We start from the raw sequence: 21,460 nt of genomic DNA, 5'->3' as shown, positions 1-21,460 counted from the left end.
ATGGCTGCCAGCTCCTGAACGGGAGAGGGTAGCTCCGTTGAAACGGGTCGCCCGCTACGGCGAAGCGGGGACCCATCCAGAAAAACCACAGGCAGCAGAAGCCTGTGGTCCTGAGACCCGGCGGGCGCCAAAAGCAGCCCCTAAAACGACGAAGGGACCCCGTAAGGGGCTCCGGACCGCGGAGGGGGTAGCGGCGCTGTGGGTCGTTGCGCGATCAACGGAGTGAAGCCGCGTCGCTGTTGCCGGTGAGCGCTGACCTTTCTTCTTGAAACTGCTAACTTTGGAAAACAACAACCCGTGAGTAATTTGGACAATATACTTCTAAAGCCTCTAAAAATTGTGAATTTGGCTGAAAGCGGAGTGACGAAAAACAGGAAGTCCGTCTTCCGCTGACACTGAACTTGAAAGTAAAGAGCAGGAGGAGTGGAGACAAAGAGTAACGTTTTGCATTGACTGATCTGGCATCTATTTAAACTGTTGTTTCTGGCTGATTTAAAGACTTTAAGTGGCTGATTTTTGGACCTTCATTGAGACAAGGGTACCTGTCTTCTGTTGATCTATTGGATTACAAATAAAAGTAAGAAACCCAGGTACTGGAGCTGCCTGAGTAACTGAGCAGTCAGCCTGCAGGCTTTGGATACTTTGAATCTGAACTTTGGAACATACTGAGTTTGAATTTGTTACTTTGAAACACTTGTGGTCTAAGCACTTTTGGAAACAATGTTTGGCTTTAAGTTTTAACTCTGCTAAAATTTATCTTTGTGAAGATCTTTGGAGATCAATTCAGACTTACTAATTTTAATTGGATTGGACTTCCTCCCCAAAGACATTCTAAGCTCCACCTAGAGGATTTTTGGATTTACAGCAGTGACTTTGTTTTACTTTCTCTTTCCCGGCCTCCTGTTTGAGTGTTACCATCTGGGCTCTTACTTTCTCATGGGAACAATTCAGTTTGACCTTGGTTTTTAGATAACTTTGGAATGAGTGGAACAAGAAAAAGGGGAAGAACCAGACAAACAACGTTAACTTTACCGACAGTCTCACAGCGTAGATCATCTGTGCCTGCTTTGCCTACTACTTTGCCTCCTGAGGCAGAAGCGGCCTCCCTGCTACAATCAGGGGAGGGAGAAACTGAGGAATTACAACTGGAAGATATGGCCTCAGGAGCAAGTGGCACTATTTTGGAGAAAATTTTTGAAAAATTGGAGGCTCTGGACAGAAAGGCTGACCAGCAATCAGCTAAAATTGACTTAAACACAGAAAGTTTAAATAGACTAACTGGACAAGTTGCACAGAATGTTCAATCTATTGGAGAATTGAAGGAGGCTGTAGGTGAAAATCGGAAACTGGCGGAAGACACTAGCCAAAGATTGGGACAGCTTGAAAAAGAAGTAAGACCACTCAGCAAACAAGTAGGAGAACACCAGATCTACTTTTCCATGACAGAACTTCGGAACAGGGAGGCCAATTTAAGGATACGCTCAATTCCAGAAGTGGAAGAAGGTAACTTAACTGAGTTCCTTACCAAAGAATTTTCCAAGTTTTGGAACTTAGAAGAAAAAGACTTTAAAATACTATCTGCTTTTAGGCTTGGAAGACTTATAAAGAAGGAGAAGCCCAGAGACTGTTTGATAATATTGAGATCAAAGGAGGAAAGGGACAAGATTCTAGGCCTGCACTACGGAAAGTCACTGGATATTTTGGACAAAAGAATTGAAATTTATAAGGATATTCCTAAACAGCTCTAGGATCTTCGAGCAGACTACTCGGAATTAGTAAAATTGTTAAGGAGCAACTCAATCATCTTCAGGTGGGAGTTTCCCCAAGGTTTATCGTTTACTTTCAGAGGGAGGAAGATCAAAATTAGAGCGCCGGAGGATAGAGACAAGTTTTTGGTGGCACACGGAGAAGATCTCCATAAGGGACTTGGATTACCCCCAGGGCCTGAACCTCCGGGGGTTCCTGCACCCTCGGACCCCCAAAAATCTGAGAATAAGGTACCCCCACAGCAAGAATAACCAGATATATTCAGGATGTCTCTGCAACTTTTGAGCTGGAACATAAATGGCTGTAACATTCCAGGAAAAAGGAGAAAAATCTTTCACATTTTAAAAAAGGAACATTTGGACATTATTTGCTTACAGGAAACACATGTGACCAGGCTCCACAGAAAAGTGTTAACAAATAAAAGACTTGGTCAGGAATTTATATCTTCGGATACAGTTAAAAAGAGAGGTGTGGTAATTTATGCAAAAGAGAGCCTTTCACCTAAATTTCTGTTTAAAGATGAGCATGGAAGAATTTTGGCGATAGAAATACAACATCAAGGGGAAAAAATACTGATATTAGGAATTTATGCTCCAAATGAAGGAAAATCGGAATTCTATAAGAAGTTGCATGAGACTATGCTGGACTATCTGGACTACAACAACATCATTATGATGGGAGATATGAATGGAGTTGTATCAACCAACATGGATAAGTCACAGAGCCAAAAAATTTCTAAAGATGGGAGACTACCAAAGACCTTCTTTGAAATGACAGACAATATGGACTGGATTGACATTTGGAGAGTGAGAAACCCCTTGGGAAGGGAAGGAACATTTTTCTCTGAAGCCCAACTGACCTGGACAAGAATCGACCAGATATGGATAACTAGAGGTCTGGCACCTAAGATCAGAAAGGTGGAAATCTGCCCAAAGACATGCTCCGACCATAACGCACTGAGAATGGACATGACATTGATTCCAACCGGTTCCTTCAGATGGAAGATGAATGATGGCCTGTTTAGAGATCAGGAGATTACTAAGAAGGCCCAAAAAGCCCTAAAGGATTATTTTGAGATCAATATGAACACCACAGTGGAAAAAAGAACTATCTGGGACGCAAGTAAGGCCGTGATGAGGGGGTTCCTGATACAACAGAACACAATAAAGTAAAGGAAACAAAACGAAAGGAAAGATAAAATTTTGGAAAAAATCAAGGAGTTGGAGAAGAAGTTAAGACTTAATCCGAAGTCCCAGCCGATTCTGAGAGAAATCAAACTTTACCAAGCACAATATTGTAAACTGATAAATCAGGAAATAGAATGGAAAATCAAACTAATGAAACAAAAAACTTTTGAGTCGGCTAATAAATGTGGAAAACTGCTAGCTTGGCAGTTGAAGAGGAGACAAAAGTTAAACACAGTGACAAACTTAGAGATTGAAGGAAGATGTATCCAGAACCCCGGAGAGATTAGAAAGTGTTTCCAGAGATATTTCAAAAAATTATACACTCAAGGGCCACAAGATGAAGCAGCGATTAAACAATTTTTAAAGACAAATGGACTGGCAAAGTTGTCAGAAGAAAATAGATCAATTCTGAATGGCAAAATAACACGACAAGAGATTGAGCAGGCCATCCAAAACATGAAACAGGGCAAATCACCAGGACCAGATGGGCTGACCTCCAAGTACTATAAGACATTGAAAGACTATTTGATACAACCACTGATGGAGGTCAGCAATGAAATTTTAGAGGGGAAGAGGGCGCCAGAATCGTGGAAAGAAGCTTTCATCACATTGATACCAAAATCGGAAACTGAAAAGACACAGCTTAAGAACTACCGTCCCATCTCCCTTTTAAATGTGGATTACAAAATATTTGCAGACGTTTTGGCAAGTAGATTCAAGAGGGTTTTAAACAAAGTAATCCATAAAGACCAGGCAGGCTTTCTCCCAGGTAGACATATGTCTGCCAATACAAGGAACATTATAGATATATTGGAGCTTTTACAAACAGACATAAATACTAAAGCTGTTTTAATTTTTATAGACGCGGAGAAGGCCTTTGATAACATATCCTGGAAGTTTATGAAAGGGAATTTAAAAGAAATGGGAGTGGGCCGGGGGTTTGAGAATGGGATTGATGCAATATATTCAGAACAAAAGGCTAAACTGATAGTTAACAATGTGGTTACAGAAGAGTTTAAAATTGAAAAAGGAACACGACAAGGCTGTCCGATTTCCCCGTTATTATTTATCTCGGTCCTGGAGGTGCTCTTGAACACGATTAGAGGGGACAGGTTGGTGGAAGGGATACAGGTCGGAGCGAAACAATACAAACTTAAAGCGTTTGCAGATGACTTAGTTCTGACATTACAGGAGCCAGAATCTAGTACGAAAAGAGTACTACAACTAATCCAAGATTTTGGTCGGGTGGCGGGATTTAAACTAAATAAGCAAAAAACCAAGGTGTTGGGAAAAAACTTGACAGATATTGAGTCGGAACGGTTTCAGAGAGAGACAGAGTTAACTGTGGTTAAGAAAGTTAAATACCTAGGGGTAAACATAACAGCAAAGAATTTGAGTCTGTTTAAAGATAATTATGAAAAATGTTGGTCTGAAATTAAGAGAGACTTGGATAGCTGGTCAAAATTGAAACTTTCATTGTTAGGTCGAATAGCTGCTATTAAGATGAATGTATTGCCAAAAATGTTATTTTTGTTTCAGACATTGCAGATTGTAGATAAAACGGAGTGCTTCCGGAAGTGGCAGAAAGATATCTCCAAATTTGTCTGGCAGGGCAAAAAGCCCAGAATTAAGTTTAAGATATTAACGGACGCAAAAGAAAGAGGGGGCTTTGCCCTGCCAGACTTAAAGTTGTACTATGAAGCCGCAGCTTTCTGCTGGCTAAAAGACTGGCTACTTCTGGAGGACACGGATGTGCTGAATTTGGAAGGTTTTAACAATGCATTTGGATGGCATGCATATTTATGGTACGACAAGGTTAAGATCAACAAGGTCTTTAAGAACCATATTGTCAGAAAAGCAATATTTAATGTCTGGACAAGATACAAAGACTTATTAGAAAACAAAACACCGAGGTGGCTGTCACCTTTGGAGGCTAAGGCCCGAAAAAGACCCAATATGGAGGCCAATTGGCCAAAATATTGGGAAATACTAGAAAGGGATGGAGACAATTGGAAACTGCAGAGTTTAGAGAAAATGAAAGATAAAGTGCGAGACTGGTTACACTATGCTCAGCTTAAGGAAGTGTTTAAGATTGATAAAAAGTTAGGATTCCAGGTGGAGAAATCGAAACTGGAGACAGAACTGCTAGAACCTAAGACCAAGGTACTTTCAAAAATGTATAACTTGCTGCTGAAATGGAACACACAAGACGAATTGGTTAAATCGGCTATGATAAAGTGGGCCCAGGATATTGGGCACAACATTATGTTTGAGGACTGGGAAAGGTTATGGACCACCGGGCTGAACTTCACAGCATGTAATGCTCTGAAGGAAAATGTAATGAAAATGATATATAGATGGTACATGACCCCAGTGAAATTGGCTAAAATATACCATTCGTCTGATAACAAATGTTGGAAATGTAAGGAAAATGAAGGAACATTCTTTCACCTCTGGTGGACCTGCCCTAAAGTGAAGGCCTTTTGGGAAATGATATACAATGAGTTAAAAAAGGTATTTAAGTATACCTTCACCAAGAAACCAGAGGCCTTCCTTCTGGGCATGGTCGGCCAGAACGTGTTAAAGAAGGACAGAACATTTTTTATGTACGCTACAACGGCGGCAAGGATACTTATTGCTAAGAGCTGGAAAACCCAAGATCTACCAACACTGGAAGAATGGCAGATGCAGCTGATGGACTATATGCAACTGGCTGAGATGACTGGCAGAATCCGCGACCTGGGAGAGGAGAGGGTTGAAGAAGACTGGAAGAAATTTAAGATTTATTTACAAAAGTACTGTAATTTGGTTGAATCCTAACAAGGAAGCCAGAGCAGAAATAACTGTCTACCATTAAATTATAATTTTTTATTTGAGTTTAACCTAAATATTGCACTTAAGAGCATAAACAAGATGATAATTTGCTTGGAAAAATTCGTTTTTAATGATGAAAGTGGAAGCGGGAGACGTGAGGGAGTCCGCAATAGAATGAAAGGATGTTATGAAACCTATTCTGTTTGTTAAATATGTATTTGTAAAAAATCTTAATAAAAATTTTTATAAAAAAAAAAAGAAAACAGGAAAGCCAAGTTGCAAGAACAGATGCACATCTATATTTTTCTCCATGAAGTAGATTGATCAGCTGAGATGGATTAATAACTCAGTTTTTTAATATCATGTAGTGCTTGCACTTACTTTTTAATGAAACCCTGGTTCTTCCTTCTTTTTCGTGCCACCAGGAAAATTAAGGTGTGGGATCTGGTAGCTGCCCTGGACCCTCGTGCCCCTGCTGGAACCCTCTGCCTGCGCACTCTTGTGGTAAGAGCTTTTGATTTATCTCGGGTGGGAGGGAATATATTTACCCAGTATTAATACATAATAAAACTTCACCTGGATGGTCAAATGAGAGTTAGACTAAAATATGCTCCTCCTTAGCCATGCCATCAAATCTAATCCGATGCTGCTTTGTGTAAGCTTGCATCATATGCAAAAGAAGTCCTAATATAGGTTTGTCTTGAATTTGCCTTGCCTTAAAACTATGCCTCAAAGTGGAGAATAAGCAGAATACAAAGACTCTAATGGTGCCATTGAGCTTGTCTGCTCTGTGGCAAATGTGCCCATTGTTGTAGCAATGCAGTTGTGCTTTTTCCAAACTAATTCACACGGTATAGGCCAGCTCAACTCCTTCTGCCTGATATATATCTAAATACAGTTGTGCTGCTGTATAGAGAACATAGGACCCAGAGGATAAGTGAAAAAGCAGCCACCTTGTTTTGTTGTTCTGATCCTAGAGGACCAAATATATGAAGTGGTGTAGAATTCATTAAGCCTTAATGAGGTGCTGGGGGAGTCAGTGCTCATTACCCCTGAGTGACTATGTTCACACTTCAGCTGAGACTGACTTGTGAATCCTGCTGCTCGTGGCTAAACCACCACTGTAAACAAACCCTAAGATTTCACTGCCTCATTAAAGTTGTGTCTGATACTCTTACCTTCAAAAGGGTGAGCAGAAACAGGCAAGGTTTAGGTGCTTGCAAACTGGGGAAATGTAACATTTGCTGTTTTGCTGCATCTCCTCAGGATCTAAAATTAAACCTGTCTCTGCAATGAATGCAGCATAGTGTGTGCTGTTTTATTTTACATTTCCAGATGATAAGAGGAAAGGCCACATAATAAATACTCATTTCACATAAGAGAGTAAGAAATGCTCTGCTGGATCAGAACAAGGATTTGTCTAGTCCGGCATCCTGTTTTCACCAGTGGCCAGCCAGATTGGACTAGAATGGCCACAAATGGGACAAAAAGCAACAACTAACTTTTCTAAGTGCCCTCCTCCCTCAAGTATTCCCAGCTTCTGGAATTTAGAGGTTGAACATGAGTGCAAACCTTTTCCTGATTTTTTCACAGAAATGGTTTGTTAGGTAATGAAAGGACTGCTTGTTTGTGCAGTTGGTTCTTTAGGAGGAGGTGTATACTTCTGTATTAAAACATCACATTTTTGTAATCAGAAACATACAGTGCTAAGATCACAGCAACCCTTAATGCTTCTGAATTTGACTTGTCTCCCTTTCCCCATCCAGGAGCACTCCGGCAGAGTTTTCCGGCTCCAGTTTGACGAATTTCAAATAGTTAGCAGCTCGCATGATGACACCATCCTCATCTGGGACTTCCTGAATGATCCAGCTACCCAAGCAGAATCTAACCGCTCCCCTTCCAGAACATACACTTACATCTCCAGATAAATAGCACTACACTGTACCTCACACTTGCACAGGTAAAACAACAACAACACGTTAATGCAGCAGGTAGGCTGCATGGTGGATAGACATGATTTGTGAATGGAGGTTTTGCTGGTTCCTTAACTGAGAGTATTACTGAAAGCCACTGCAGATAAAGGGAAGGAGGGTGACAAGGGTGGTTCTGTCCTTTGGCTTCTCAGAACTTCCTTGCCTGTAGGAGCATTAGGAAGAAATGACCATGTAACTGCAGTGGACCAAGAATGAATTAATTAATTTAAATGAGCACAAGCTGAGGAGAGAACGAAACTGAAGTTTGTAATGAAGAACCACTTCTTACTCTAGCACTCTGCCTGGGAGGTGCAATTTTCCTACCTCAGCCAAGGATCAGAAACAAGTGATCAGGAAACAGTAAGGAATGTTGTGATCTTTTATGAGGTTCCTCAAGTGCTCAACCGCCACCCGTACTTTTGAAGCATCAGAGTGCTCCATCCAGTTTCCTGGGCACTCCAATCAGCTCCTTGCCACTTCTCAGCACTACTGCCACCTGCAACAGAAACAATGTGGAGGTGCTCTCACGGTCTCTCCCCAACATAATTTGGGTTTTCCCTCCTTGCCACCACCACCTGTCCTACAAGATGAACGTTAACAATAACTTGGGAAACAGATCACATACACAGGCTGAGGGTTCACACACACACACCTCAACAAAGATGTATCCCTTTTGAAAAATCTAGATTGCCTATAATCATCTTTTGATGGTTTATAAAATTTCACTAGCAAAAATGTGGATGACAAATAGTTCTTATCTTTTCTTTCCTAGGACTCATTTAAGCTGCGATATTTAAATTACCTGCCAATGCCAGGGCAAAAGAATTATCCACATAACAGATATAACTGAAGAGAGAGGCTCTCAGACACACTTCTGGAACCAAGTCAGCACGGGGTTGATCTCGGACAAGGTCTTCTCAGCGCAGCTGACTGCTCAAGTGCTGCTATATCAGAAGATTCCTTTTATCTTTCCTGAATGACTGATGTGTTACACCTCCCCTCTTCACACTCTTCTCCCTCCCATCTCCTCTCTTGTCCTGAGTGCAGATGTCCTATAAATATATTTAACATGTTGCCAGAATTTCTTGCTTCGCTCTTAAGCAGAAAAATCCTTGCCACCATTTGTTCCCATGGGAGAATCACCTTGTGATGTGTTGGTAGGTGGGGAACAGCAGGCTGATGCCTCTACCTTTGGGGACTTGTGATAAGGATGCATCTACTTTTTTGTAGATGAGCCTTGGACTTTAAAGGAGGGCCAACTTGATGCCAAATGAAGGCCCCGGTGGCCAGAAACCAGTCGGGAGATAATGATGAAGTCTAAATAATTTCAGCTAAGCCCTCTGCAGTTAGTCACTTGTCTAAAATCTTCATCCGGCGGATGCCAGTAAATGAAAGGTGAAGCTTTCTTCTGCCAAAGTCTAATTTACTTAAGAGGTGAGACTTACTGGTGACAGCATTGGTGATGGGCAGTATTTCTGCTGTCAAAGTATATGAATATATTTCCATGTTATCCCTTCCCTCCCCACATGGTGCAGTATTGCACCTCTGCTCCTCTTCCCCCCTCCCCCCCCCGAAGAAGAATATGGTATCAACAGTAGCAACCACCCTATTCCCTCAGCACTCAGCCAAGACTTCAGACTTTTCCTGTTAACCTGATTATGTCATTATTCGTTGGCTGGCATTTGTGCTTTGTTGCCATACTCTGTTGGAAAGGAACTCCTGAAAGAACGGGAGATTCTGATGACTCCACATCTTAGTCTGTAAGCTGCAAGGTCATTTTGTGGTGGAAGGGATAATAGTAGAGGAGAACAGTGGAGGGTCTTAGCTAGGGACAGAAAAGACCAAAAGCAAACCTGTCCTATGGTACTACATAACCCCCCATCATTGTGTGGGAATAGCATAACGCTTGTCTCCTACAAGGAAGAGTTAACTTCTTTGGCCAAGATTTTAAATTTGGAAGTTAGGGGGAAAGAGCTTCACTTTTATGCTGCTAAGCAGGTCCCCTCTGTGGCCTGTCTCCTCTTCATTCACTTGGGAGTAGCAATTTCCCCACAGTGAAGTTTGGTATTTGCCATGGCAGGCTCAGAAAGTCAGTGGAAACTAAGAATAAACGGGCAGCTGGTTCTGTCCTGTAGTTCTCTACTCTGGTTCAAAAGTGAGAGTTTTGTGCAAGTGCTCTGCCTAACCCATGGATTCTCAGCCTGCGTATCATCCAGGGCTGCATTAGCACCAAAGGCATAGTCAGAAGTATTTGTTCTCTTGGGGTGGGGATAAACATGCTGATCTTGGTCTGCTTTTCTTTTTAAGTGTTTCTTTGAGAAAAGGCAAAGGAAGTCACAGCTGCAGCTAGAAGGCTTTCCTTAACTGTGCTATCCTTCAGAGTATGAAAAAGGTTGCCTTGCACACTGAATTGCAAAGCAAGATGGAAAACGAGAGACAGGTTGCCACATACTAGTTCTTCATTATGTTTGAAAGCTCACTGTCACCCCAGCCCTGTCCTGTTTCATCACTATTACTCGGATTCCATTTATACTTTGTAGTACAGTATTGACAATGTGTTGAACAGGACTGTAGATCCACTACAACTGGAGCATCAACCGGTTATTTTCTCTTGCTCGCTGGCAGAGCTGTGAGATCAGTATTTTCTCCCGTGTGTGTGTGTGTGTGTGTGTGTGTGTGTGTATGTGTGTATGTAGGGAAGTGTCTTTGGCGGTGGCTCTGTCAAGCACATAGGGGGGTTGTTTCTGTTATGTGGAGTTGGAGATCAGATAAGAGACAATGTCATTTCTGGTGCAGCCTTTCCTTATTGTCATAACCCTTCTCTTCCCTGCTGTTGTTCCCAAACACACCTAACTGCTTTGGGGCTTTAAAACAAACAAACATGGTACTGAAGAATTAATTCTAATGTATAAAACCTGTCACCAAGGGGAAAGTAGTGAGGTTTTTTCCTGTTAAGTCATTTCAAAGAAGAAGCTGAAATGGTGCTTTTCCAATAGAAGGAGGGCCCACCATGCCTTGGCATGGAGAAAGGCCGCTGCAAAAAGCAAGACCTCCCTCCAACTTCTACCCCACTCAAGTTGCATGAAGTTTACAGCCTTCAGCCTCCTGCATCTCCAACCATTTGGGGAGGGCTTTGTTCTTCACTGGAAGAGAAAGGCTCTAAAGCATCTCCGTACATGGACATTTCAAGGGTTAATTTGATATGGGTAATTCCAAATGGATGTGATGCGAAAGCTGAAAAGGGAATTTTAATGACGTTTCTGAGAGGGGCTGAGCCCTAATATCTTTCTTTGCAATGAAATGCTAACTTGGAATTGCTAATCACAAATGGCCTTGCCTTTCACTGGTGTGGAGCGGAGAGCTCCACAGGCAGGTATTTACAGAAGGAAAAGCAGCGCACAACTGGCTGTGAGCCATAGGAGAGAACCTTGCTATAAAACTCTGCATTTCTAACCCTAGAGCAATTGAGTAGTTTAAATAACATAAGCTCAGCCTGGGCACCCAGCTGAATACGTAGCATAGGAAACCCCCCCCCCCCCCGCGCAGCAACGCTAAGCCACCTTCACCGTTCCTGATTAGGCTTCTGAACAAGTTGGACCTTTTGATGACTATTTTAAGACTTTATGCTTGCTTCTGAAATTAGAAGATGGGAGAGAGACCCTGCTGCCGCCAGCAAAAAACAAACCTGTTTTGACTTCATAAAAGAAAAGGAGAGTGGTACATATGTGTGTTCCCCTTCTCTGGGTTCATATATGAATCTGCCAATTTGAACTCATGTGATTGGTACCTCTCCAAATGAGGTCTTCTGGTCCTGGGGGTCTTTTCCCTTCCATGCTATGCTCAGACATGTTTAGGAGTTAACAGTGTTATCAAAAGAAGTGACTACTTGTGTGCTGTTTTCTGCTGTTGCTTCATACCAGGAAGGAACTATTCGATATAGGAGGGTAGGAGGAACATTCAGTAGTTTTTAGTTACAAAGGCTTATAGGGCTTGCATGCCTTCCCAAATTCTCTTGGATTTGGGGAGAAAGAATTGGGGAAACTCTAGGTGGCACAAGGCACATATATGGTCCCTAAGTGGCCTACATATATGATGCATTTTAACAATGCTGAGCTGTGCCCTAATCCATTCCTCTTCCTTTAATCAAGTGGTCAAATAGGGGGGGTTGGGGCGGGAGGGGTTTCCCTGAAGAAGGAAGCCTTTTGGATTTTTCCTCAAGCTGCAGTTCTGGGTAAATCTCCTTTTTCTGAAATCAGTCTTACATATCCAGCTGAGAGTGAGCCAAATGGTTGTGGAAGCACAATTCTCACTTTAGGCCATCATGTCCTGGGCAGTTTCCACTTGGGTTTAAATGCTGCATCCTGGGAACTGCATGCTCTGGAAGCAACACTTCTGTATTGTAAGTCACCCTTTCTGGTTTATAATATGGCTGCTGGAATAAAACATGGGTGCAGCCCATGCTTTATTTATAGGCTCCCCTTCAGAATTGTGATTGACTAGTCCTCAATCTGCTTCTTAAAATCAGAGCTCTTTTCAGGACTGCAGTATCCTATATCATGGGCCTAGTTATACATTATATCTTTGGTCTGCAAAATGCAATTGGGCTGTAGCACACAAATTTAGGTCTTCTAAAGTGGCAGTAATCATACAGAGATTTAGAATTAGTGACCTTTCAGTGATGCAAGGTATGCTCAGGAGGTAGACCTTTGACAAATCAACAATAACCATCACAATGGAACATAGCTATGAGGTTAGCCCCTTTAAGAAACCATTATTACCTGGCTCTAGAGCTCATGCAAATTCACTGATCTACAGACACCATTCTAGATGCAGAAATGCTTTCCCTAAAGCACTACTCAGCTTTTCTGGAGAAAGTACAAGTAGTGGTCTGTTCTGTAGGTCTACTTGTGTACATTAAAAAACTAAAATTCACTGTTCAATGCAAATCAGTAAAACACCCAAATTCACTTAATTTGTATTGATTTGCATGCTTTCTTCTGAACTCTGCATTTGGGCACTTGCACAAGATCAAATGGACAATGAAAGTTTGGACAGGCAAGAGGGTTGTAAAAAGCTGCATGAGTGTGAGCGAAACAAGGTTGCAAGGGTAGGCTTCAAGAAACTAAAGCTTCAGGTTTTGACCTGAGCATTTCACAATGGTTCTTGCATGATTTCAAATGTATTTTCACTATAATGAGGGCTAGAAACTTGCTTTTAAAAAGGGAAGCTGGGATTCTAAGGAATCTAATATGCATAAATCATTGTTGTGCACGCTGCCCAATCTATGATGCCCAAAGCAGATGCTTTAGCAGAAAGGCACAGAGGACCATTTTCTAAATACTCCATGTTTATTTTCTCCATGTTATTGGCTGCCTTTGCTGGTTAAAGCAGAGCTTTTTTTCCTCCTTATCTCTCTGGGACTAAAATGGTCATAGATGGTCAAAAAAATTCACTCCAAATTATGAATTTAGGCTGAGTAGGGAAAAGTAAGGTAGCTGTTGATCCATACAAGAGGAAATGCTCACAATATAAATTGCTAATTCTAATATCTTTTTGTACAGCACGTTAGTGTGGGGGTTGCAAGTTTAAAATCTGGCAAAATTGAATTGACTCTTATGACAATTTATTCTCTTAACAGCTTGCTGCTCCTTTGAAAGCAAACACCCACTAGACCAGTGCATGCCTTTAGCAACTGCAGGAAGCTCAGATAACTGTGGGCACAGAAGGTTAAAAAGAAAGCACATGATCTCTTATTTTTATTTGTAACTCTGCTCTCTTTGTTCTCTAGATTCTAAAAGTAATGAGTGCTTTGGAATTTTTGTGATTATGTTCTGGTGATGTGTAGCTAACGTACTAATGTTCACTTGAGCTAGGGTCATGGTAATGTGTGGTTTTTTTAAGAAAAAATATTTTAACTGTTCAGAAGATAACTTAAATACAATTATAAGATTAAGCTGTGAACCTGCTGAGCGTGTGTTTTTTCTTTAATCTTAAATGAATGTTTGTTTCCCAGGCACTATGTCAATGAATGAACTAGTACAGAACTTCAACCTCATCTCATTGACTGTCATTCATTCACACTGGGGCAGCTTATTCATAAAATCTCAGCGTACTTTATAAGAGTTCCATTCATTAATGATATCTTCCATCTAAAGCACTGTAAATTGATCAAAACGTGTGACAGCAAAAGGAGTGCATTTAAAAAGGGAAAATGGATCCTAAATGGATCCTACAGGATATTTGAGTGAAAAACTGTGACCTTCCCTTATTTAGAAGATGCACAGAATGCAGCTATTTAAATGTTTTTGGTTCAAAGATGACATACAGAATAATTCAAATTCTACCTTCTTACTGGACCCACCATGTTGCTTTGCCACCTTCTGGCTAACTTTTCCCATTAGGTATATTTTTATTTGTGTTTAAGGCCAGTCCATTGTTTCCCTGACCTGGATTTTCTTTGCAATTAGAAAGTTTGCTCTCCTAGCAGTTCACTTAGTCCACTGAAACTGGCCTTTCGGAATCTTGGTTTTAAAAAAGAGAAAATTCAACTAACACGCTACACATGAATCCAACAAAACAAAATACCTTAGGTGGTTTGGACAGAACCAAGGATGGACCTCCACACTCCTGGCCACACATTTATAGAGTCAGAAGGGACCACAAGGGCCATCTAATCCAACCCCCTGCAATGCAGGAATCTTTAGCTCACTATGGGCCTTATCCCCACTACTATGAGATTAAGAGTTTCATGCTCTACCGACTGAGCTAGCCAAGCCTCGTCTTGGCTTCTGCTGCTCTCTCTTTCGTCTGCCTTGCATTTTCAATAAGACTAGTGTGTATCACACTATGTTCTAGATGTCACTGTACCATATATTGCAGCAGACCTGCCTACTACCTTCTCCATGATTTTCCTTCAGGAAGGCTGGTGGGAAAACAGATGGAAAACATAGGCACCTTGGAGGCACCCTCAAAACAGCAGGGCCTATATTAAGTAAAATCTGTTCTGTGTATCATAACATCCTTGTCCAACTATGCAAAATGCCTGTAAATTGCCTGTACAATCTATGGTTGCAGAGCAAAACCATGAACCAAGGGCAGGGAGGGGGAAAACAGTTATTTTCCAATTAGAAATCGAACTCCAAAGGTTGCTTGTTTGCTGGATTTAACAAATGTTTTAGACTGCAAAAAAACCCAAAACCATCCAAGTAGCATTTCATTTAAGAAATAATATAAAAAATTAACAAAACAAATTCTAGACATTTCCAAACATTTGAGGACAAATCAACCACAATACTAAACTTGAAAGATCCTGAAGAAAGAGGGTTCTGGCATCACCAGTTAAGGAAACCCTTCAAAACAGTATTGCAGACCATAAAAGTTGCTAGCCCTCAAAATTATTTACTAGCCTGCTAGGGGCTGGTAAAGAAGTATATATGTGCTGCCATTTCTCTAAATTTTACAGCATTGCTTGCTACTAGTGCCTTCACTTTTTACTTGCGTATTTGGAAGGTTTGTTTGTCCCTATTTTGTTCTCAGGCTACTGGGCCCCTCACAGGACACTGCCTGTTGCTCTCCCCTTTTCACCTCCTATTCCTAATACGCCAAAGGACGTATTTCCACTAGGTTTCCAGCTCAGTGTGAACATTCACCTTTACATGATTGGCTTTCTAGGTAGTATATACCGTATTTTTCGCTCTATAGGACACATTTCCCCCCCCCTCCAAAAATGAAGGGGAAATATGTGTGCGTCCTATGGAGCGAATGCAGGCTTTCGCTGAAGCCTGGAGAGTGAGAGGAGTCGGTGCGCACTGACCCCTCTCGCTCTCCAGGCTTCAGGAAGCTATCAGCAAGCCTGGGGAGCCTGACGGGAGTTCCTGCCGGGCTCCCAAGGCTTGCGGATAGCAGCCTGCATCCCGAAGCCTGGGGCGCACTGAGCAGCCTTCCCACTGTTCCCCGACCTGGTTTGGAGGCTGGCAGTGGGGGAAAGCAGCGCTTATCCCCACCACCAGCCACACAAGCTCGAGGGACAGCGGGGAGGCGGAGCGCCGCCATCCCGCTGTTCCCCAACCTGGTCTTTGGGGCTGGCGGTGGGGGGAAGCAGCACTCCCCCCCCGCCAGCCCCAAAGAGCAGGTCGAAAGGAACCCAAAGCCTCCAGAGCCCAGTGGGAACTCCTGCTGGGCTCTGAAGGCTTCGGGTGAACGCACCTTGAACACACAGAACGCACCTTGACTTTTATGGGGACAAACAAGAAAAAACATTTTTTTCCTGTTCTCCCCCTCCTATGGTCCGGTGCGTCCAATAGAGCGAAAAATACGGTACACTTTATCTTTTGGCACCCTGCCTTGAGGAAAGGGACCTGGCTAAATCTGGACTACGTCAAGTAGTATGTTCTGGGCAGTTACCTGCTGAGGTCCTCTGCTTCACTCAGTCGGCCACCCAAGATGCTGTTTTGAGGAGCAGTAAGAAAACTGAAATCCTAAAGTGGCTTTGTTTAGGATTCCCAACTCCAATGATAAAATGTGCTATGAGAAAGGTAGAGTATATTTCACATATATACTATGCTGGGGTGGAAAGACTAGGCGCTGCATCACTCCCCCCCCCCCCCGCCGCCCAAATCCAATGATCTACCAACAGGAACCAGGTCCAAAAGGCATATGGTTAAAATTTAAAAACTGGGAGCCTTCTGGTGCTTTCTGTACGGAGGGATTCATTTTCAGTACCAGAACTCAAATGAGCCTCAAGCCATTTCACACAAAAATCCACTCCAGATTAGCTTTCTTCATTTCAGCTGCCTCATTGAGGTGAACAAAGTTTTGGGAGTTGAAAGCATTTGCTGATCTGCAGTAGCTCACCCAGAGATTGTCCCTAGATTCTGATCAACTTTCTGCCCACTCCTCTGCTATGAGATGCCCATGCCTTGGAGCGGTCCTTAATCATGCATTGTTGTACTAAAATTGTAGAGGGTGTCTTTAAATTGTCCTGAGTCTCCTTGCTCTCAACCACCTTCCAAATCTGCTCTGGACAAAGCTATGGGCATGCATCTCATGTACTTTTGCATCATGATGCACATCCAATGTTGAGAAATCCCCTGAGCCAGGACAATGCATTGACACAACAGGTTTATGAGACTTGCTTGAGGTCTGATGTTACACACTAGAAATGGTGGGTGCGATGTCAGAATGCAAAAGTTTGGGTTCTGCTCAAAAATCATTGCACAGATGAGTGTAATGTCATCATGCAGGGAAAATTGAAATTTGAAAATGAAGTGCCTCTTCTGAAGTTGGCCCACAATGCGAGAAGCATGTCAGCTGGGAGTTGAAAGGCATTATGGATAATTGATCCTGGAACCTGGAATAGCACTCAGTTACTAGTGTGGTACTGAAGAGAAGCAAGATACTTGTGCATCTTCGCCTAAATATTGGTATACCAGGTAGGTGGGAGAGCTAGAAGTGCTGCAAATTCTTTTTCTGGGGCAGCAAGAAATATCCAACCTTGGCAGAATGCCCGGTTTCCGCAAAACAAATTCCATCCACCAACTTATAAGAATACAAAAGTGTTCTTTCATGGCTAGAGTCAAGGCTTGAGAAGGGGTGGCCACCCAGTCTAGGAAAAAAGGATTCTTTTGCTGCCAAGAGTTTTCAGTCTTGTGCCTTGTGGGCTGCCTCAGCCTCACAAGCTCCCCCAAAAATGAAGACTTCTGACCGTAAATTGAATAACTGCCGCTGCTCTTGCCCTCCTCTTGCCAACTCAGTTCATTAACAAACTCTGAAGGTCTCTGCTTCACCTGCTTTACTGCCTCATTTTCCAAAAGGGAAGTATTTGTTCTGAGTAGGAAAGAAGAAAGAAATTTGGTTTCGTTTGCATTTTAATGTGAAACTAATTCACCCTTCTCAAACTAATGCACAAATGCATTTTGTGAATCAGTTTTCCAGCCAACTTTTACAAATATGCATATATTGGCAGTAAGCATGCATAAAAAATGAATACATTTATGAAAATAACATACAAAATTGCCTTGTGTCAGGAAACTTCAAAAAAGTGTGCATTAGTCAAAAGGGCATTAAAAAATGTTTTATTTGGATAAATTCACACTAAAATGCAGACAATGAGGATTTTTTAAAATTGCAAATTGCTGTGGAAATGTGGAGAACTGAGTGTAAGATTGGAAAAATGAGAAACAAAGAGAATTGAAATTGACATTACTGATTACTAAGGAGCAGAAATCACCTTTCCCTGGCACTGTTTCCTTAGTTTACAAATACTGCTTGGGCATTGCTAAGCAATGAAAGAACCAATTTTATTCCATGTAACATGGGCAGTGTGACACAACTGGTTTTCTCCTCCTGATACTGGAGACTAATACTGAACACACCCTGTAGGAAATATGCTTTTAAAAGCCTAAATATTGGCAGGACAATAGCTCCATTGATGAATATTTGCATAACAACCATATCTCCCACTGCTCCCAAAGTGAAGTGACTCAAGACTTTAAGACGGGGGTAGGCAACCTAAGGTTCATGGGCCAGATGCAACCCAATCGCCTTCTCAGTCCGGCCCGTGGATGGTCCGGGAATCAGTGTGTTTTTACATGAGTAGAATGTGTCCTTTTATTTAAAATGCATGTCTGGGTTATTTGTGGGGCCTGCCTGGTGTTTTTACATGAGTAGAATGTGTGCTTTTATTTAGAATGCATCTCCCCCCAATATATATAGATGATAGATAGATAGATAGATAGATAGATAGATAGATAGATAGATAGATAGATAGATAGATAGTCTGGTCCACCACATGCTCTGAGGGACGGTGGACTGGCCCATGGCTGAAAAGGGTTGCTGACCCTGCTTTAAGAAGTTGGTACAGCAGGGACGCGGACTTATAAAAAATATTGGGGGGGCCCGGGAAAGCTCATGAATAATAAATAAGCTCATGAATATGCAAATAAAGTGGCGCCGCCTCCTCGTGAGCGAATAGGGGAGAGCGTGCTGCGCCTATTAATCAGCTCCAAAGGAAATTGGGTGGAGCTTTTGCTCGGGAGATAGGGCAGGAGGCATGCAGCCCGCCCCTCCCTGTGCATTTTGGGCTGGGGGAGGGGCGGCGATGGCGCTCTGCTGGAGGGGCGCCGGAGATTATTGGGGGGGCAGAGCCCCCCCAAACGAATTTTTGAGGGGGCTCGGGCCCCCTCAAGCCCCATGGAGTCGGCGCCTATGTGGTACAGGCATTGGGCTAAGCATCAACAGAACTCTTCAAAAGGAGAAAATACTCCAGAGGTCACCAGTGATTTTGTGTGTGTGTGTGTAAGAACGTTCAATTCTATCCAATATCAATTAAGGCCACTTGTATTATTCCAGTACAGGGGTAGGAAGAATTCAGGGTCCCAGGATCTACTCTGGGTGTAGTTGTGGTTTTTTACTAAAACCTTAAGATCTACCAACTGGTGCCTGGTGCAAAAGACATACACTTACAGTGTAACCCTATACTTGCCTACTCAGTCATAAATCCTCTTGAGTTCAATAGGACACATCTGTTCCCAAGTAAATGTGTTAGGGTTGCTGTCTGAAAATTTACAGGGGAAGTGCCATAGCTCATTGAGAACAACTGCCAGCATCTCCAGATAAAGGTAAAGGTACCCCTGACAGTTAGGTCCAGCTGTGGCTGACTCGGGTTGTGGCACTCATCTCGCTTTACTGGCCGAGGGAGCCGGCGTACAGCCAGCATGACTAAGCCGCTTCTGGTGAACCAGAGCAGCACACAGAAATGCCATTTACCTTCCTGCCACAGTGGTACCTATTTATCTACTTGCACTTTGATGTGCTTTCAAACTGCTAGGTTGGCAGGAGCAGAAACCGAACAATGGGAGCTCACCCCGTCGCAGGGATTCAAACCGCCAACCTTCTGATCGGCAAGCCCTAGGCTCTGTGGTTTAGACCACAGCGCCACCCACGTCCCAGATAAGGGCTGTCCTATACCTGTAATTCTGGAGAACTGCTAATTGATGCAGACAATACTGAGCAAGGTGGACCAAATGGTCTGGCTCGGTATAAGATGGCTTACTGTGTTCCTTAAGAACTTTGAGTCTAGGAATTTGGTTAAAATATCAGAACTATTCTCCTGGTTCTCCAAAGCACTGGAATTTACCGCTGAAAGTGCTTTTATGCTAGTCAATAAATTCTCCACTTGATCTGAGGTTCGCCAGATACTGACTCCGTCAACCCCTTTCCCTAGACTGTTTCTTGCCTTATCTCAAGGCTAGTAGGCTTAAGCTGGGGTCAGTTGCAGCCCTTCGGCTCTTACCGCTGCACTGTTACTGGGGTGAACCCAAAAAACATGGGCACCTCTCCAGATGTGTGACTGCATGGTGTGCCAACATGGTTTTAGAGCAAATTTAATCACACCAGGAGAAATTATTTTTTGAACAGAAGGCAATTTGTGTTTTCAGGCAGAAAATAAATCTCAATGCTTTTTTTTTTTTAAGGACAATGTGATTGGGTAGGGAGAGGCACAAATTTATGCTAGTGGTTGGAGGGACTTTTTATTACTTTTGGGAAAGGTTTGGGACAGCAGACTCTTCCTTTCAACACCATCCAACTGGAACAGGAACAAAGATGTTGAGAAGCCTGGAGACAGACTGTTGCGATTTGGGGGTGGGATTCAAGCACATACCACCCAATTCAGGTTGTGATAGTAGATCAGGAAGACTTGCACAACAAACCCACTTTCCCAAAATTTCAGATTTTGGGGAAATATGGAAAGTAATGAGGAAATGCACTGGAAACTATGAAAAGTGTTTGATGCAACATTGTCTAAAAACTCCCCGCAACCAGATAGAGATGAATGCTCACTAACAAGTCAGCATTGTCTAGCTGCTCTGTGAACAAATGAATCAGGATAAGTGCTCAATCAACAGCTCACTTAGAAGCACCTCAAGTTTTATGAGGAATGGCTGAAGGAACTGGCCATGTTTAGCCTGAAGAAAGCACAATTAAGAAGTAATATGAAAGCCACCTTCAAATAGATGAAGCCAAGTTTGTCTTCTGTTGCTGCACATTGTAGGGATAGGAACCAAAACCAATGGGTTCAACTTAATGAGTGGATTTAGACCACACATTACTAAATATTGCCTGGTGGTATGAACTGTTCAACACCATTGGAAAGCAATGAACTTTCCTTAGTTAGAGATTTTAGTTAGAGTCCACCTAGCAGTGGACTTCCCCAGTCAGCAAGGAGTTAAACTACATCCCCCACTTGAAATCTCTCTGAAATCTGTGAGGCTATATAGACTCAAGATGCATTGCTACCTCATCGTCCTCTAGCACCCGACATGAAATTCTGAAAGAAAAGGATTCCATTCTATGTTCTCCATTTAGGGCAGGAAGTCCACATGTTGCTGGACTCTCAACTTCCATCAGCCCCAGCATAGGCTCATTGAAATGAATGAACATGGCTAAGGTAGCCAATTAATTTTGATGGATCTACTCTAAACAAGGCTGAATTGAATACCACCCTTCAGCCCTACAATGGCCCTTATTGTTATACATTTCTAATGTGCTAATCCCTTCTCCTACAACCAGTTATCCAGGTACAGAGAGAGTTAATATTGCCCTGGGCAGCTGCCAATGCTGGAAGGTCCTAGCGCCCCAGGTTCTGAACTATGTCTCTTTTTCTCAAATAAGCGAAGCGAATCACATCAACCATCATGTGATTGAGCACTGCCTCTAAGA

General features: G+C 42.5%; 1 protein-coding gene across 8 annotated transcripts in view; it reads left to right on the top strand.

The window, feature by feature from the left end:
• The window catches only part of BTRC (beta-transducin repeat containing E3 ubiquitin protein ligase), a 129,240-nt gene extending 115,538 nt beyond the window's left edge, over nucleotides 1–13,702 (top strand). For all 8 annotated transcript variants that reach the window (XM_081912301.1, XM_081912299.1, XM_081912302.1 and 5 more), the window contains 3 exons: nucleotides 6,194–6,272; nucleotides 7,535–7,728; nucleotides 8,514–13,702. In XM_081912301.1, the coding sequence (XP_081768427.1) occupies nucleotides 6,194–6,272; nucleotides 7,535–7,696 (241 nt within the window). In that variant the 3' untranslated portion in view covers nucleotides 7,697–7,728; nucleotides 8,514–13,702. The remainder of the gene's footprint in view (nucleotides 1–6,193; nucleotides 6,273–7,534; nucleotides 7,729–8,513) is intronic.
• Nucleotides 13,703–21,460: the final 7,758 nt, after the last annotated feature.

This window comes from Podarcis melisellensis, assembly GCF_964234715.1.
Source record: "Podarcis melisellensis genome assembly, chromosome: 5".
In the NCBI taxonomy this organism is placed as follows: Eukaryota; Metazoa; Chordata; class Lepidosauria; order Squamata; family Lacertidae; genus Podarcis; species Podarcis melisellensis.
The sequence above is the reverse complement of the archived record's forward strand: the minus strand, read 5'-3'. Positions and strand labels throughout refer to the sequence as shown.